The following is a 20,282-nucleotide window of genomic DNA, read 5'->3' on the forward strand; positions in this document are numbered from 1 at the left end:
TGTTTAGTTTGGGACAATCACGCTTGAGATTTACTGATCTGTGTAAATAATGTCAAAATGAGATGACATTTTTCAAGTTTAAGCATCTCAATCTCATCTTTGGGTGGTAACTTTATTGGTGCCAAGTTGTTTTGAAGTAGATTAAAGATTGGGAACAGACAGGAAGGGTCAGGTTGAGGGAAACAGGAAAACTGATGCAAGGAAGCGGCCCACGTCACTAGCCAGCCCACCACATTGTCTGCTAAAAGTGAAACTCTAAAGACAGCGCGAGTATGGAGTTTCAGCTCAAGTCACCAATGAAACTTGTACTTTTAACAGGTACGTGGCTGTAATATCAATACTAGTTTAGAATATTAAAGATAAGTTATGTGTTATTTGACAATGCATATTTTAGGTACTGAGAGACACATGGCGTTGGTTGTTTTTTCTTGAGGTCATCCTGAGATTATCGTTTTAGTCTCTGTATTATCTGTCAAATTAATAATACAATTCAAACCTATACTTTCGGCAACTACGCTGTAATACTTTTTGAGCTTCTTTGAGAAAAAAGTTACGGTGAAATTTGACAATGCAAGCTTTAGGTACTGCAACGGATCAGGCATGCAGGTACGCTTTAACTTGTTAGCGTAGCATGGCGGAGATAAAGACAGAAAAGTTCAAAGGATTAAAAAAAAAAGAGTTGGGGTTTTGTCACAGGCCAGTTCCTACAGAAAAATGTACTTTTGGATACTTTAGTGTACAGTATTGTCATGTATAGAGTGAAAATGTCAGGCTTTGGATCAAGTTTGACAGCCAAGATCTTAGAGAGAAAAGTTATGGTGTAATTTGACAAAGTACGCTCTAAGTACTGAGACTGATCCTAGGTAAGTCTAAACCTGTAGCGTATCCTGCCGTGATAGATTGTACAGATCGAGCAGACATGTCTCCGTAGCGTTAAAGGGGGATTTTGCGATTTTGGGTCACGGTACAAAGTTTGATGTCTTGTACTTTTTGTGTGTCTTCGCAGCATGGCTCTCGAGTTTGATGGACCCATGCAGCTTCCTTGACATCTGTAAATCTTGTCACCCAAACGCGTCATGCTCGGCGCACAACGGATCCAATCATGCCTGCTTCTGCAACAGTGGATATACCGGAGACGGGACGAAATTCTGCATTGGTGAGTCCGAATATATAGAGTGGTCCATCAAAACAAAAGAAGTAAGGTGCGTAGATCATGGGACTGTGAAAGGATTACTCTTAATCTGCAGGGTTTGTTTGAATGAGTAGAACAATGGACAGTTTTGCGAGTAGAAGTCAGAAGTTTTGGGATTTTTTGAAGATTTGAATTTAATTTTAGTTTATTTAGGATACAGTTATTATGTAATTGCAGGGCTTCTGGTGATATAGTTACAACAGATTGTTTATTGGTTGGAAAAACTGACAAGCGAAATAACATATGCTAGTTTATTTAAATATAAACATAACACACCACATTTGAAAGAGTGGAAGCAGAACATTATAATTATCAGTAGTACTACAGCTACTGCTACTAGTTTTACTTTAGTTTTAGTTTTGTTTTCGCTTGAGATCCACAATACACACTTCTTCAGTACTTTACAAAGATGGGCGTGTGGTCACCGGTTTCAAATGAGCGTGATTGACAGGTAGATTAGCCAATCAGGGACACGCGTGGTCCGTCTGTATCAGGAAAAAAAATAAAGGAAAAAAAATAAAATAAAAATCACAGGGATCTGAGAAACATCACAGAATCAATGGGCATCATCACCAAACTCTGTCAGTCTGAGGTGAGATAAATTTGATTTAATTTGTAAATCATGGGTGACCAATGAGCTCCTTCGTTACACATACAGAATTAAAAAAAATACAGAAAAAAAAAAAATACAAATACAGAATAAAAAAATACAGAATAAGACACTTTATAATAGAATGTGAAGGATGGTCACCAAAAACCTTCAGGAGGCTTAAAATGTGGTAATGTCCAAATGCAATTCAAAAGGATCTAATAAAACAGTGCAAAATTCATGTGTTTAACTTATGAGAGATAAAATACATGAATACGATCAGTTACACATCAACTACTACTACAATCTACTACACTACATCAGCACATGAACTACTACTACTACTACAGTCTACTATCCTAACAGGGCTGGTATTCAAGGCCTTCTGCTTACAAAGGAAGATTACATCATCCTTGCATTTACACGTGAGATTTGGAAATTCATAAACACATTTAAAAACCTTATAGATAAAATATATCTCATCAGGTAAAAGTACGCCTCCAAAGCTGTTCTCAGGATACATGACTAAGGCTGTTATTTCAGAACATTCCACCTCTGTGTTTTTGTCCTGTTTTGAATTTCTTGATGGCGCTGTGGAAAAAGACTCACATGGGAGATCTTTCCTGTTTTAGGAAATACGATTTTAAATATAAACAGTTATGAGGCATTATAATCACCTAGAGCCTACTGGTTTTGTGCTGATTTGTACACGCCCACGTTTCATACTGATATAAGTACAATAAAGTTCAGATTTGTGACATCAAAGTACATGGCGTGTGCGACGTGAAACATAATGTGCAGATATAAAGGTCCAGGGTATCGTGGAGGTATTTCCGAGTCGGACTTAGTCATTTTCCTCATCATAAAAGGATATCCTGTCCTTCTGTCTGTGCAAAGGTGCAGACAAAAGGAAGAGTGAAGAATTCATCTCACCTGCTCTGCTCAAAACAACAGTGTAAAGTCACGCCAGGTCAAACTGAATGCGTCTGTATATGCCACTAATGCACTGTCGCTGATGGATGAAAATACTATATAAACAACCTACACAGAGCTGAATACATGCAACCAAATTTCCCCCCGGGACAATAAAGCCGTTGAGCTGAGCTGATGTAAAGGGCAAACGCTAAAGTTCTTGCACAAAAGGCAAAATATCTTTACTCAGTGCAGTTCACACGCACACTGAAACGTGTTTAAGATCTGACTTCTAAACATTTAAGACTGTTTAAATGACATGCAAACCCCCAAATCTGATGTGAGTAAGGGATGTGAGGGATCATGATCAAAAAGAAGTGAATTTTTGGCTGTTTACATGTTATCTTCATAGCTTTATAACTCAAATATTCTCTTAATAATCCGATTTAGAGTGCACATGTAACCACAGCCAGATTTTCTATCTTACTGTTGGTTAAATCAACGATCTTGTTAAAGGGCCCATATTGCACTATTGCATCATTTGTTATAATATAGTTGCCTCATCAAAAACAGACCCGGAGTTGTGTTTTCTTTCATTCACACATGTTTAACACACAAATGAGTTCTCCTCTCAAACTGAAAACACTCTCCTCCACCTTGTGATGTCACGTGGTAATACAGGAAGTGCTCCAATGTGTTTTTAAACTCTAAACACCTTTACTAGAATCATTTGGATAATTTCAGCCCTGGAATTGCCAATCTGTACTGAACTAAAGGTAAAAGGAGCTGTTAACTTGAAAACTACCACTTCATGACATCACAAGGTGGAACAGAGCATTTTGAGCTTTGGAGATGTAGACACACTAATGATACAGGATTACTCAAACACGTGTGAATGAAACAAAACACAACTCCAGGTCTGTTTTTGAGGAGGGAACAGCATTCTAACGTGATTTAAAGCTCAAAAGAGTCAATTTAACTTAATATAAAACCTTTAAGTCCTACGAGGTGACTGTTGTTGTGATTTTGGCCTATACAAAAATAAATTAAACTGAAATATAACTGTTCACATTAAGGCTGATAGTTTTGGTGATTTTCATATATTGCATATTAACACGTCGATGCTACTGTATTCTTTTGTCTTTGTTGACTCGTTGAAAAATCATTCTTATCCTATAGGACATGACAAAATATGTGACAGTCAAACCTGGCTTGTCTATTACATAAGAGTGATTGTTGCAATGATCTGAAAGGCCCAGCTGCTTCCTGAGCTCATGTTTTAGTTCGAACATCCTTCATGGGGTTATGGGGTCTACACGTCCACAGTACTCTTCCACAGTACTCTTCCACAGTACTCTTCCACAGTACTCTTCCACAGTACTCTTCCACAGGTCAGGGTGTTCTCATATTGGTTTCGTCTTGGTTTGCGCTCGGTTTAGTCTTGACGGTTTAGGTCCAGTTCTTGGTTTAAATCTTGGTTTAGTCCTGGTTTAGTTCTAACATTTTGTTCCAACCCTGGTGTAGTTCATGTGCAAGTGTGAACATGTCCTAAATAAACTGATTGAAATTCTAGTTTAAGAGGAATACGAGATAATTTCAGCTACTTTATATCTCAAGTGCAGTTATTTATACCTTTCATACCAATACCATCCATCCATCCATCCATTTTCTTCCGCTTATCCGGGGCCGGGTCGCGGGGGCAGCAGTCTAAGCAGGGACTCCCAGACTTCCCTCACCCCGGACACGTCCTCCAGCTCCTCTGGTGGGACCCCAAGGCGTTCCCAGGCCAGCCGAGAGACATAGTCCCTCCAGCGTGTCCTGGGTCTTCCCTGGGGCCTCCTCCCGGTGGGACATGCCCAGAACACCTCCCTAGGGAGGCGTCCAGGAGGCATCCTGAGCAGATGCCCGAGCCACCTCAGCTGGTTCCTCTCAACGTGTAGGAGCAGCGGCTCTACTCCGAGCTCCTCCCGTGTGACCAAGCTCCTCACCCTATCCCTAAGGGTGCGCCCGGCCACTCTGCGGAGGAAGCCCATTTCAGCCGCACCAATACCATCTGTGAATAATTTCTGAGTACTGCCTGGTCTTAACCTAGGTTTAGAAAAAAAACTATTCCAGGTCTATATTAAGACTACACTTATTACTAATTAGGATGTGACAATAAACAATAATATTATTTATTGTGATAAAAACGCTCAACAATAATCGTTCGTGGGACATGTTTTATAATCGTGATAATCGTCAACAGAGATCATCGTTCCAAAAAAGCTGCTTATCCACAGGGGAGTTGAAGGGGGGCAAAGGGGGTCTGTTGTTCCACAGCTCAGGGTCTTAAGGGCCTAGAATTAGACCATCCTCCTATTAATATGTATTAGATGGGGGCCCATGTGAGTCTTCTTACCCTGGGCCCCAAAGTTTCGAAATTTCTGCTGACGGTCCAGCTTGTCCCTAAAGTTGTTTTCAAGTACAATTATATAAAAGTTATTATTCATAACATTACATTATCATTATTCATATCCATAACATTTTTAAACTATCAGCAACTTTTATCATTACCGAGATATTATCGTTAATCGCAGTTATTTTCGCCACGATATTCTCAACACAAAATTTCAAGGACTTACCAAAGTAGGGTACTTTTGTGAATTAAATAAACTCCAAATTAGGTAAACAATAGATGTACAAGGGGGCTCATGTATAGGCCTGTCACAATAACACATTTTGAAATACGATATACTGCTACAGAGATATTGCGATAAACGATAATAATGAGACTACAAGATAATCCCAGAAAACAAATTTTAAATCGACCGATAATTAGCAATAAATATCACTTATTCAGCCTTCTACAGCTCAAATCTTATCATACTACAACAAAAATACACCAGATCTCCCTACTTTTGCATAGAAATTGTACACAAGATTAATAGTGAGCCCGAAAATATATTGCTTAATCTGTCATATACTGAGCAATAAGTCGCTATAGTAATAATCGTGACGGGCCTACACATGTACCATCAAAAGGAAGCCTTGTACCATCAGAAACACTGCAAATTGATAGATCATTGCTCATATCATTGCATATATCATCTCTCTTAGTATTTTTTTTTCAAACTTGTTCTTGTTATCCATAGCCAATCCATTCACTTCTAGTTCATCAACTCTGACTCCTTGTTGGATCAGATCTGTGCTGGGGCTCTTTGAAGTAGATGTTAGCCAGGGTTCCCGTCGGCTGATCGATACACCGCAGACGTATCTCCACATGAATAACCAGCCACCCCTATATGTCTTTTGAAGATACTTGTCGATCTATATCTGATCTAACTGCTGTGCAATAAGCCCAATGGTTGTTAATGGAACCCAAAGTAATATGTGGGAATGCTTCGAGCTTTTGGTCAGCTTTTGGTCTTAACTGAACGGGTTTTATCATCGACAAAGCCTTAAACTTTTACTCTACGATTCTGAAATGTTTTCTGGGTAGATCTTGTGTAATGATCCAAGCAAATGTTTTCCACTGGCTTTCATATTGTTTGCTCAATATTGAAAAGCAACATCATATAACTCTTGCCTCATTGGGAATAGTGGTAGTAGTAATAATAAGAGAATATGTAGTATCACTTGAGGTCATTTTGTAGCGGTAATCTATTTCGCTGTTTGTGTTTTTAAATGTAAATACCTGTGCAAATATAAAATTGGTTTTCTCAGAGTAAGCACAACATAAAATAGTTTAAAAAAGGTCCTATATTACACAAAACTGACTCTTGTGAGCTTTAAGCCGTGTTAAAATGTGGTTACCTCATCAAAAACGTAAGTAGAGTTGTGTTTTGCTTCATTCACACATGTTTGAGTAATCCTGCATTATTAGTCTGTTACATCTCCAAAGCTCAAAATGCTCTGTTCCACTTTGTGATGTCATGTTGTGGTCATTTTCAAGTTAACAGCTACTTTTTTTTACTTAAATTCAGTAAAGATTGACAATTCCAGGGCTGAAATCATCCAAATGATTCTAGTGAAGGTGTAAGGAGTTTATAAAGCACTTCCTGTATTACTGCGTGACATCACAAGGTGGATTTCTTTTTTTCTGTTTGCCTAAATATGCAGGATTTGTGTGTTAAACATGGTTGAATGAAACAAAACACAACTTCAGGTATGTTTTTGATGAGGAAACAACATTATAACATAGATCAGAAAATAGCGTAATACGGGCACTTGTACTACTATGAGCACTACGATTGTACTCATTTCACACTTAAAAACAGGTTCTGAGTATGTCTTTCGCTTGTCCTAACTTCATGACTTAAAAACTAACCTTATAAAAACAATTAGCCTGTACATAATGTTTTCTGTTTTTTGTTCTTGGCCAGATGACAACGAGTGCCAGAACGTGACTAACATCTGTGGGGACTTGGGAAAATGCACGAACACGGAGGGAAGCTACTACTGTACATGTGTGCGTGGATACAAGTCCACAGGCCCCGCCCACTTCCTGCCCAACGACGGCACCCACTGCACCGGTAACGGGTCCCAGTCTCCACACACAGTCCCATGTATACTGTACTACACCCAACAGCGAGGGAGAGGACAGACCACAGATAGACTAGACCACTAAGGGAACTAAGTGCATTTATTTATTTATTTATTTTATTTTTTATTTTTTTTAGTAATAGTAGTAGTAGTAGTAGTATTTATGTATCCTTTTTTTTTTCTACAATTGTGTAACATCTGACATACTTTCTGATTTATGTACGATTTTTAAAACTTTTTACATAACCATTTACATTTTGTGTTTTTGGGGGACACAAGCTTTATTTCAGTTGCAGTACGTCTATAATTTTAACGAGCAAAATGTTTACTTTTTTGTTTTTTGTTTTTTTTACAATTTCCTGCTCAACTTGGAGTCTACGGGGACCACAGTTTCCTCTATCCATTTAAAACACTTAAGTTATAATTGTAATTGCGGGGAGTACAGTAGAGTGCAGTATAAAAGTATAAAAGCTGCAGTGGGAGTCGTTTTCAGCCATAATGATTGAAATAGTAATGTAATGTCAGGGGGAACAGGAATATTGCAAGCAGCTAAAAACTGTATTTAGAGCAAAAGTAGTTATAAACATATAGCCAGATTAGATTGTATTTAGAGAATGTGTACAAGTAGTGGTAATAGTACTTTCTACACATAATGCTTATCTTATTTTAATGATATATTTACAACACAATATTTCACGACGTGCCAGCTTTAACTCTTTGACATTGGACTACATTTTACTTTACATAATCACTCTGCGTATTCCTCCAGTTGTTCTTAAATTAGCAAACCAAAATATACTAGACACTGACCTTGTATTTTTAATTAACTATTGCTTTTGTTGTGCCTGGCTTTCATCATGTGATTGTGAACTTGGCTCATTTGCATTTTTCAGACATAGATGAATGCTCGTCGGGACAGATTTGTGGACCCAACTCCCTCTGCCATAATACAAATGGATCCTTCTATTGCACCTGTCAGCGTGATTACATTCCCACCTCAGGCACCAAGCGCTTTCATCCTGACAGAGGCGAATCCTGCGCAGGTCGGCATCACTGCACTTACATTCAAGGACATACCAGTATTTTTTTTTATGGTTCCTATTTGAAATCACAGAAATAATAACTCCGCCAATTTAACCACTTTGCTCATCTGGAATACTGCGGATAATACAAGAATGTGATTGTTCCAAGTTTCATGATATTTTGACATTTGCAGTTGAAATTATGGAGATGACCCAGTTAATCAAAGGGATACTTTTGGTAATTGTTGTTTTTCAGAGCATCCCCAAAAATACTGCCATGACAACAGCGGCTGCATAACAAAGGCAGTCAACAAAACACTCGAATATGTAAGTATCTGTGTGTGATTGTAGCCAAGTGTGAGACAGACAGAATGACACTGCCCTCTAATGGAGAGATGGTGCATGTCAAACAAAAGAGTGGAAGAATTTGAATATCGCAAAATTATGGTACATGTGAATCAAAGTACTGTAAAATAACTAGAAAATAATGTTACAATAATGTTGTAATAAATAATGTTACATGTGCTTAAAAAAAAAACAACAAAAAAAACAAACAAAAAACTACACCTTAAACTACACACCAGACTCAGTGGTGGAAGTAGTAAAGTATTGTGCTTAAGTAGCATTTTTAGGTTTACTTAAGTACATTTTACAATAGATACTTTTTACTTCATTACATTTGAGCGCAGGTATCTGTCCTTTTTAATCCACTATATTTTAAAAACTGGACTGAAATAATACAAAATACAAAAAATTCATAAAAAAAAAAATAAAAATTGAAGACATTGATTTGTATTGCTACTGATGACCAAAATATGTATAAGTTTGTAATCAATATTGTTACATTTAACACTTTTAACAAATTAACAACACTTGTGAAACTTTTACTTTTTACTATTAAAGTACATTTTTAAACGGGTATTTAAATACTTTTACTTAAAATGATTTTTTCATGTGATACTTTTACTTGAGTAGCTTTTTACCTCTGTATCTGTACATTTACTTAAGTAACAAAAGTAAGTACTTCATCCACCACTGATGAGACTTAATAAAACATGAACAAAGACTTAAATCTTTATGAACAAATCATTTATTAAGAACGATTCTGACTACTTTATTAGGGAGTTAGAAGTTAAGGGATTAAATGAGTAGTTACTAAGCCTGATTCAATCTTAATAAACAATGTGCTCGTTAAGAATTATACATCAAAGTGCTTTATTAAGGCCAATTAACAAGTTGAGTAGTAATGCTGAGATATGAGAAAGTGCCTGGTATGCCACTGACATCAACCATAAAAGAGAATAATCCCAGTAAAGCCTTTTCTATATGATCACAATGTGCAATGAGTCTTTAGTTAGTTAGTTACCTAAATAAACCTGTCACGATAACAAATTTTGAAGCACGATATATTACTACAGAGAAATATTGCAATAAATGATAATATTGAAACTGCTTTATGTAACTGATTAAGATTAAAATAAAGCAAGATAACTACAACAAATCCTTTTAAATAGGCCTGAACTGCAGCAAATAAACAGCAGAATAAGCCAATTATGAGTCAAAAGAGCGACTTATTCAACTCTCTACAGCTTTAAACGTATCATATCACAACAAAAATAATAAAAATCTCCACACTTTCACCAAAAAAAGTACCCACGATAAATATATTGTTCCAGCTTTCATATACTGAAAAATAAATTGATATAGTAATTATCGTGACAGGCCTATTATCAACTATAATAAGTCACAGATATGCTCGAATGTTATCGTACTACAAAACAAGAGAAAAAGTACTAATGGCTGGCCTGGGAACACCTTGGGGTCCTGCTGGAGGAGCAGGAGGAAGTGTCTGGGGTCTGGGAATCCCTGCTTAGACTGCCGGCCTCAGATAAGTGGAAGAAAACGGATGGATGGTACAAAGGGAAATGACAGATGATAAATATTGAGCCAAAAAACAAATCTATATCATTTATAAAACAATAAGTTGCCATTTGAATTATTGTGACAGGCCTAAAAACTGAAATTCCTTCCGATAAACTTGCTAAAAGAAATAATTAGAACTATTTGGTCCTTAACATGTCTGCATTTATTTCAGTAAATGTGTTGATTAACCTGAGTGCTCCTCCTCGCAGTTGACTCACCTGAGAGAGCCGGAGAGCGCTCTGCAGGAGATCGTGAACAAGACGTCGGGTGAGCTCACGCCAGTTGAAGTCATCGCGTTCGTAGAGGCGCTCAGCTGGTTCACGTCTGCCCTGGGAACCAAAAACACCACCATAAAACCTTCAGCTATCAACTCCACCCTCATTGTAAGATCTGTCCTTCCACCTATGACCTGACTGAGAGCGTTCTGACTGACTGAGAATATGCCTTGAACTGGTCAATACAATAACAAGTACGGCAATTGACACGATTAACTTGTTTTCTGCCGCAATTGTTCAATTATTTGTCCAGAGGAGGTAATGTAAACTGCGCTACGCAACAGTGAAGGACTATGTTGTCAGCAAAGCAGTTCAACGAGGTCCAAATCTGATTGCAATTATCCCAAGTCACAGTTTGAACATGCAAAATAAATACAATGATTTTCCTTTGTCCCAAGAAACCATTCCGAAGGGAAACCAAACAAACAAAATTCTTACAGTGAATGTACGTACGATGAGAAAATCAGAGTTAAAGCTGCATTACCCGAATCTTCTCTTATAAATGAGTCAGTGTTGTGTTGTTTTCCCCTCATCAAGTGTAATATAAAAACAGGATGATAGACTGTATATATATAAATAGACATAGCTAACCTGCTAACAAATAGGAAGTAGTCTTAAAATGTTCAGATAAGTCCGCTCTACATGATCCTGGTGTTTTTATTTCGCTATTGTGTCCATAAATCAAAAAATGAACACTAATAACAGACAAATCAGGCGCCTTCTTTCCCTGACGTTACTCCCGTTAGAGTTAGCAACAGGTTTGATTGACAGCGTTGCTAAGTGCCCACTTCCTGCTAAACCAGTGGTGCAGGAAGGGGTGTTACCTTCAACAGCCTCGCTCCAGATTGGCTCTTTGGTTATTATAATACTCGCGGTCACAACTTGGCTCCAAATTCGCCCATAAAACTGCTCTAGCCTCGATGAGCTTCAATTGACTGGAGCTGAACGATGTGGGTGACGTCACACTCACTTAGTCCACTTCTTTATACAGTGAAAAAATCAGAGTAATGCAAACTATTAGCATCTACTTGTGACACATTTTATCAACTAAACAAAAGAAAGAAAGGGTCACTGGATGATGTGTCGACCTGCTTCACTGCCCTGTCTGAAAAAAAACAGTTCTAAAGCTGTGCATGTGCTAAAAAAAACAACCAAAAAAACATGCAAGTGAATACAAGTGATGCACTAAAGGGTTTGTGAGCTCAAGGAACAACATTTAAATACCTGTCTTCATGGTTCATTGTTTCAAAATTAGGCATCTCAGTTTTAATAATAAACTCAAAAATACAGTCGGTCTGTCACGATAATTAGCTGGAACAATATATTTTGGACCTCAGTATTTATCGTGAGTACTTTTTCGTTGCAAAAATGGGAGGATTCTGGGTATTTTTGTTGTAATGTGATAAGATTTGCGTCGCAGAGGGGTGAATAAGTCCCCTAATTATTGGCACATTCTGCTATTTACTTTTTGCAGCTCAAGTATTTTGATGGAACAGTCTATTTAAAAATGGTTTCTTGGGATTATCTTGCCTTATTTAAATCTTAATTTGTTTCAATATTATCGTTTATCGCCATATTTCTCTGTAGAAATACATGGTGGTTCAAAATGTGTTATCGTGATACGTCTGGTCGCAAAGATGGTGTAAAAAAAAAAGGTTTTCAAATACGTTTTTCTGTAATGCACCAAACTATGTCTTAAATGATGAGTTTTCTTTTTGTATATAATTTAGTTTCAAGGCTAAATATACTATAGACTTTTTACATTACCCATTCAGGCGTATTATTTTTATTCTGTATGTCAAACTACGAGAGCTTATACATAAATTGTTTAACTTTGCTCTCCCCCAAGCACTAAAAAAAACCCTCTCAACAGAAATTAGTGCATGCTGTGAACAATTTGGTGGAGAATGATGAAGCCGTGGCCTGGAGCAGAATCAAAGAGGAGCAGCGTGAACACTCCCTGACCAAACTGCTGCACACTGTGGAGGACAGTGTACTGAGGCTGGCCACCGGGTACCACAGACCCACCGAGCTCCAAGTCAAAGCCAGCGACGTGGGTAAGAGAGAAAGACACAATAGGACTGGGATAATGGTGATAAAAGCAGATAATAAAGTGTGTTTTTGGGCCCTGGCAGAGTTAAAACTGGTCACGTTTGAAGCCAAGCAGAGTAAAGCCAAACTGTCTGCCACACTGGGGGGAGATGAGGTGAATCTGATGCCGAAGGTGAAGCCGAAGAATGAGAGAAATGGTAAGATGCATGTAAAAAAAAGATAACACAATTTTGCTTTAGTGATAATTACTGAGTATAGAGTGTGATCATACACAGTAGTATCATGTACAGTAACATGGTTCTGCCAAAAATAAATAAATAAAAAAAAATCAGACAACTACAACTTAAAGCTAATTTAAAGGTAGTATATAAAGTAGCATGCAAACCTAACCTGATTTCCTGATTTAGACTACTACCTATATGATTTTTGGATTTTTTTGCAAGCTACAACTGTTTATACACTAAATGGTACTTTGCTTTAAAAAATATCTTGTTTTTTGGCTTGACAAAAACGTTAAAATACATATCTCGGAATTATGTCGCAGTTTAAAATCTAAATTATCATATTATTATAGAACCAAACCTTGTATCACATTGAATTACAGAAAAGAAACTGTTGAAGCAGGTAATGTTTCTTTCTGTACTGGATTATGGAGATGTAATACACATACCTTTAGATGCACTCTTTCGTGATGAATTAAAAACCCATCTCTGTCCAAAAAGCAGCTTGTCCATCGTTATCTGTCAAAAGAGAACAACACTGTATAGAATGTATTTATAGGGAATACTTGATAGACTCCCTGAATATCTCACTTGCTTGATGAACTTTGATATGAGAACTTTTAATACATTTCATGTCTAACTGACTATGTCTAAAAACTGGCTGCACTAGAACTCAAATGAGGAAAAAAGCTTCGATTATTTTGCTTCCCAAAAATGGAGTACATTTCAAGGACATGCACAGCTGAATAAACTGGTGCCACTTTAATAATACACTTTAATAATCTGCACATGCACCTGTTTTTAACATTTTAAATGGACCAATATAGTTATTTTTGGTTGTATAGCTCTGTAATTTAACAGGGCACTCATGAAAAAAGAGCCTGTGTACTCTCATTGGCCTTTCCCTGTATAAATAAGGATAAATGAAACTATAACAGTCATACTGAGGATACAAATGGGTTTATATCCACTTTCACAGTTTGTATATGTGTATCTTTACAGTAAACTATTGTTACGCTAGTTGTAATATTGTTGTAAGATGCCAAATGAGCAGCACTTTGCAAATCTTGGCATTAAAAGTACTAAGTAAATAAAGATTTTGTATTATTAAACTAGTCAACCAAACCAAGAACATGCCTTAAACTGTAAATACATCAACATTAACAATTACACATTAAAATCTATATTTGATTTGTGGATGTGGATTTCATATCTACGACTGCGGTTCATTTAAAAAAAAAATTATACTGAAAATTCCTGCATACACTACCTAAAGTAAAGTTTGAAAGTTTGTGAAATGCTGTCTTCGCTGATTCGTCTTCTCTCCTCTCTCCAGGCAGTGTGTCGGTGGTATTTGTGAGGTACGACAGTGTGAGCTCCCTGCTGAAGCCGTCCTCTGACCCCGGCCTCACGGACTACTCTCGCTACGCAGACTCCGGGGAAATCACTGTCAACTCTCACGTGGTCGCCGCCGCCATCCGACCGGCCAGAGTCTACCAGCTGGACCACGTCACCTTCACTCTGCAGCACAAACAGGTAAACGTTGCCCTGGGACATGTGTAGAGAGGGTACAACTTTGACATCAGCAAAAATCAAGGTATCAACAAAAATAGAATAACTTTGCGTCTTTAACTTAAGTTTAATCGCAGCATCAAAATGAGTAAACGTGGAGCTAAACCAGGACTAAACCAGGACTCAAAATGTGCCCAAACCAACACCAAACTAGGACATAAGTCACGAACATCCCTTGAGTCAAAAATCCATCTTATAATAACTAAAATAATGCATGAAAAAGTCTATCGTGCTTAGGAATTGTGGGTAAGATCGAGGACGGGACACCTTCAAGGCGCTGTGATTGCCTTCAAGCTGGAAAAGCGATCTATAAAAATGTGCCCATGTGACCAAAGGTATGAAAATCTCGAAAGGAAATGAGAAAAGGATATTTTATGTTTTATCTTCCTGTGAAATATAAAATAAAATACAGAGGTGTTAAATTGAATCTTCAAATGTGAAAATTATTCATGTAGTTCTGTGAATATAAAACCCAACAGATTCCACAGTCATTTTGTGTGATATGAAAATTCACTTTTACACAATAATCCATGTTTAATTTTAGGTTTAGACACAAAAACCCTATTACATTTTTCGAGTTTCATTTTTTAATTACTACAAAGCACCGAGAGACCTTCATATAAAATGTAAATGTGCTCATATTTGTTCTTCCTGAATATAATTTTTGTGGAATAGTTATTGTTGGCCGCTGCAGCTCTCCCACTGCGAGAGGACTAATTTATGTGCTCTGCTGTTTTAGTGTAAATTGCTTCATGAGTTTCTTGCCCCCCGGCGTTTTGTTATCCCAAAGCAGAGCCATAAAACAGTGGTGTCCGAACTTAACTGTGTCTCTGTTGCTCGGTGCTCCTCACAGCTAATAGATACCAGCGCTGACGTAAGTAAGTGTGTGTTCTGGGAGTACGAGCGGGCCGATCTGAGGGGCCGCTGGGCCATGGACGGCTGCACCACCCTCCATGTCACGCCCAACGCCACCACCTGCTCCTGCACCCACCTCACCCACTTCGCCATCCTCATGTCGTCCGGACGCGCCAACGTGAGTGCACCCAAGAGGGCTTTGAGCAGTTTTATTTGACCTGTTTTTATGGTAACAATTTTAGTAACTTCCTTTATGAATCCAGTCTTTGTTCATGCATTACTAAGGCTAATTAAGTTATATTTATTACAAAGTAGTACTGTTATTAAGGAAAGGGTTAATATTTTGTCTAACAATTTGGAGGAATCCCAGTACTGATTCAAAACTCTACAAATTTCCACCAATAATGAAAATATGTTCAAATTTTTGATCTCCAAAAGGGTGATTGGGGTAATACAATATACTGGGACAACACACTGTACTTTATGTTAAATAATTTTATAATATACTTACTAAAGATTGACCAAAATGGATTTATTCATGGTCAATGCCGACATCGACTGTCTAGAATCCACAGAGAACGATGGCTCATCAGCTCTGACGATATTATTTAGACCGATATTTTGTGCCAATTTTGATTATTTTCCCTAATGTATAGATATTATTTTCCTCTAAATGTACTACAAACTTTCCCCAAGCCCTTTTTCACGACAAACCTTTAAAAGAGCTGTGTAGTCATGTTTATTGTAGCCATCTCTTAGTATTAAAGTGTTGAGATAAAGCTTTGTGTGCATTTTTTAAGCAGCAGATTCACCAAAACAAAATATTAAGGCCGACAGCCCAATATATCAGTTTTGTCTATCTCTAATATTTATTATAGTCTCTCTCTGAAAAGCTGGAGCGCTTTTTGCATGCTAGTTGTTCGCCTAGTTAGTTATAGTTGTGAGAAGTGTTTATAAACTATAGACATGTTTTATTAAATTCTCTTTGTTATTTAGGCCGAGTGGGACCTGATGAGTCTAAATACAAAGAATTATATTTTTACATTATGTAGTTTCTGAGAAAAGTGATGTAAAACGAATGTCCTCATATGTGGACATTTTAATCATTTTGATAAAACATTTGAGTAATGATGTGCAAAAAAACAACAACAACACAGCAACATTTGTCCTGAATGTAAAAACAAAATGAGAAACAACAATTGTGCCTCATGGAACAATGTGTCTCATGTGAAGAGCTGCTGACAGGAGCAGGAGACATGTGCCTTTACAAAAAAAAAAAAACATTTGTTAAAAATATTCTAAACCCTTAGATTTTTTCTAAATTGAATATATTTACATTGTTGCTGTTCTTGTATGCTATTATTCCTCTTCTAAAAGTTTGCATTGTGGCCTAGACAACCCAAAATGTGTGTCCTAGGAGGTTAAGATGCTAGGAACGCATAAGGAAAATGAGGAATAATTTTGGACCACTGCAAACTGTTTCAAATTAACTAGTTCATAAATACACATACTCCAGATTACCTTGACGTTCTGATGAATCCCCTCTGTCCTCTCTCTGTCCCGGCTCTCAGCTGGTGGCCCACTACACCGTCCTGACGCGGATCACTCAGCTGGGCATGGTGATCTCGCTCATTTGTCTGTCCATGTGCATCTTCACCTTCTGGTTCTTCAGTGAGATCCAGAGCACACGTACCACCATCCACAAGAACCTGTGCTGCAGCCTCTTCATGGCAGAGTTCATTTTCCTGGTGGGCATCAACCTCAACAGCCATAAGGTGAGACAGCGCGGAGGCCCTGGGACGAGGACGAGAGGGGAGAGCGTGTGTGGGTCAGCTCAGTACACAGATTAGAGTGCAAGAATAAATAGAACAGGCATAAATACACAGGTAGACATACAACTCATTTTGAACCATCATTTTGAAATACAAACCAAAAATAACTACACATTTTTACTACTTTCTACATTTTATACATATGGAAGTGTCTAAAACGTATGAGTATGGAGTATTATTGAGAATTTAATGTTGAGATACAAGCCAAAAAACAACAAATATTAATTCTAAAAGTGTTTTAAAAAGATGATATAATTGACTGGTTTTATCACTCAACGGAAGATAATTAAACCTTGAACTGGTGTATATATTTCTAGGCACCACTTCTGATTTCTCAAAACGAAATTGGTTGAATTACTCTTTCTAATTGATATTGAAAGTGCCACGGCTTCTTGAGAGTAGAAAATACAATGTAAGTCGTCTTAACATCCCTGTAACACTTTTAGAGTCAAACTAAACCACAGTGTTTTTCTGTCTTATCTTGTGTATTCCCTGGCAGCTGTTCTGCTCGGTGATTGCAGGGCTCTTACACTATTTCTTCCTGGCGGCCTTTGCCTGGATGTGTATCGAGGGCATCCATCTGTACTTAATCGTGGTGGGTGTCATCTACAACAAAGGCTTTCTGCACCGCAACTTTTATGTTTTTGGTTACGGCAGCCCGGCGGTGGTGGTGGCCATATCAGCGACAATGGGAGCCAAATACTACGGCACAGATAAAATGTAAGCACGAGCTATTTATGTCTCTAGTTACAGGAAGTGTGATATTAGTCATGTGTTCAAGGTAGGATTACTGTGTAAATACTTCCACATACTACATGTAATGACGACTACTGAAGTTTGTTTGAGTGATATGAAGGTTAGACAAGGAAAATGACTTAGAAACAGTAACTCACATATTTCATTATAGTAACAAAAAGAGAAAAAAGTAAAATCGGTGGTTTTCAGGCTGTAGAATGTCATACTCCCAGATGGGGGCAGACAGTGACAGATTTCCTTATAAATTACATTGTACTTTGACACGAAATATCCAAAAGCTAAATTCACTAAATGCTGAACTCAAGAACTCACTGTATTTCAACATAATTTAACATTTTAACAATATAAATTTTATCTTTCTCCATCTATTAAAGTATGTTCCAGTCTATAAGTCGCAGTTTTCTGTTAAGTTTTTCTTTTCATAGTTTGGCCGGGGGTGCGACTTATACTCCAGAATATGTGGAATATAAGTCGCATCTGAGTATATAATTTTACATCTTCATTATAGTCACACTGAGAACCTGACAATCACGTTTTTTTCTTCATTATTATGCATTTTTTAACTTATACTCCAAAAAATATGGTAATTAATATTGGCCAATAGAACGCTGTGATGTCATCTGAATCCCAGGAATAAAATAAATAGTAAATAGTATTATAATAGTAATAGTAAGTAATTTAAGTTGTAGTCGCTAGGCTTCACGCACACACCCAAATAAACAAGTAGAAGGTTCAAAAATGCACTCTCCACTGACTCATTAACACACATTGTTCTCCAGGTGTTGGCTAAGCACAGAAAATCACTTCATTTGGAGTTTTATTGGACCAGCATGCCTGATCATTTTGGTAAGAAAGTCATATTGTGTTATTCAGCCAGTACCAATAAAGCTCTGACTAGTGTTTTGTTTGGCTGCGTGTGGTGTTTTGTGTTTAAAGGTGAATCTGTTGGCTTATGGGGTGATCATGTACAAAGTGTACCAGCACACTGCAGTGAAGAAGCCTGAAGTCAGTCATTACGAGAACATCAGGTAGAGGACGTTAAAACTGAAGTATTTATTTTTCACATATTTTTTTTGTTCAAACTTAAAACCCGCGTCTGTCTCAGGTCGTGTGCTCGCGGCGCTCTGGCTTTACTCTTTATCCTCGGGGCCACTTGGACATTTGGAGTTCTGCACATCGTTCATGAGACCACACTGACTGCCTATCTGTTTACTTTCACTAATGCTTTCCAGGGAATGTTCATCTTTATCTTCCTCTGTGTGCTGTCCCGAAAGGTACTCTACATTTTTACTACAACTACTTTTATATTACGCAGTTAATATATTGGCAACAGTTTATTTTCATATCACTTTACATACAAACATTTACCTCATTAAGCACAATATAATGCTTCTTGTAGGTGTTTGAGCCACAGGGGTTACAGCTAAACTAAAGAAATATATACTTATTTAGTTTTTTTTTTATTTTCAAATGATTATATTTAGACAAAACTATTATAATCCATGAGAAATCTGCAAAAATGTGTCTGCAGAAGTGGCTCAAGTCAAGTATCTCACAAAACATTAATGAACTGGCGAATAAATGAATCACTTTATATCACTTTATATCCTTAGTAAGATTCAAACCAATTTATTTTCTGCTCTTTTACAGCCTTTTGAAATACGTATGTAGACCGTATAATTCTGTCTGTCTTCAAAACTACCATTTTAGCCATTTTAAAACCTATCTCCCACGTCTATTGTGAGCTACATATTACACATAGTCACAAAAAGCATGAGATTGTACTTAACACAGAGGGCGTGTATCAAATGTAAAACAAAATGACACATTATTTTCTTTTTCCTCAGATCCAGGACGAATACTACCGCCTGTTTAAGAACGTGCCATGCTGTTTTGAATGCATGAGATGAAACAGAGCCTGAAGACCTTCCAGCAGCACTTGTGCAGAGGAGTCAACACTTGGAGCTCCACAATATCCTGTGACTCATGCTTTCCTTCAGGACAAAAGTGTGGGAGGAGGAGTCGTGTTGTACAGCTCACAAATATTATGTAGCAATTTACAGTCATGCTTTAACGACTTCTTTAAGTGCATGTCTTGTATCCATGTCCAACAGAAGTGGAAGAACTAACTAAGAACTAATATGTGTATAATTTATCTTTAAGATGTACCTTGCTCTTTCTTGTTCAAAAATGTAAATTATTTCTATGGAAAATAAACTTGGTAAAACGTTGCATTATTCTGAACTGATGAAATAAATACAAAAAAATGGTAGAATTGCATCTTGAGGCAGGGCAAAAACACAGTTAGTTGTGCCATACTGCCATCTAGTGGATATATTACAGACACCATTTATATGTCCCTAGTCTTAGCCCTAATATCCCTTATAAGAGGTGAAGAAACAGTACAGCAAAACAACATCACAGTCTAAACATAGATACAGTATATTAAACACAATGAGTACAACAGTAAAAATAAGGTAGTCATATAAAGGTTAAAATGTCCCCCCCCCCCTCTTATTTTCATTTTAAAAATGTAGTCAGTTTATGGTTTTATTGAACT

General features: G+C 37.3%; 1 protein-coding gene across 1 annotated transcript; it reads left to right on the forward strand.

The window, feature by feature from the left end:
* Nucleotides 1-243: 243 nt before the first annotated feature.
* Nucleotides 244-19,961, forward strand: adgrl4 (adhesion G protein-coupled receptor L4). The gene is made up of 16 exons (XM_033965815.2): nt 244-318; nt 1,007-1,156; nt 7,055-7,204; nt 8,108-8,257; nt 8,493-8,563; nt 10,369-10,542; nt 12,308-12,491; nt 12,570-12,683; nt 14,044-14,243; nt 15,133-15,312; nt 16,706-16,909; nt 17,466-17,686; nt 18,502-18,568; nt 18,659-18,750; nt 18,828-18,996; nt 19,570-19,961. The coding sequence occupies exons 1-16, from the start codon at nt 273-275 to the stop codon at nt 19,630-19,632; spliced, it is 2,235 nt and encodes a 744-aa protein (XP_033821706.1). The 5' UTR covers nt 244-272; the 3' UTR covers nt 19,633-19,961.
* The last annotated feature ends 321 nt before the right edge of the window (nt 19,962-20,282 follow it).

Source organism: Periophthalmus magnuspinnatus, chromosome 4 (assembly GCF_009829125.3).
Source record: "Periophthalmus magnuspinnatus isolate fPerMag1 chromosome 4, fPerMag1.2.pri, whole genome shotgun sequence".
NCBI lineage: Eukaryota > Metazoa > Chordata > Actinopteri > Gobiiformes > Gobiidae > Periophthalmus > Periophthalmus magnuspinnatus.

Excerpts from the sequence above, each read along its gene's own strand:
- adgrl4 (XM_033965815.2), top strand. The coding sequence starts at position 273 with ATGGAGTTTCAGCTCAAGTCACCAATGAAACTTGTACTTTTAACAG. Across the intron at positions 12,684-14,043 it reads GCCGAAGAATGAGAGAAATG|GCAGTGTGTCGGTGGTATTT; the intron begins GTAAGATGCATG and ends TCCTCTCTCCAG. Across the intron at positions 18,569-18,658 it reads CAGCATGCCTGATCATTTTG|GTGAATCTGTTGGCTTATGG; the intron begins GTAAGAAAGTCA and ends TTGTGTTTAAAG.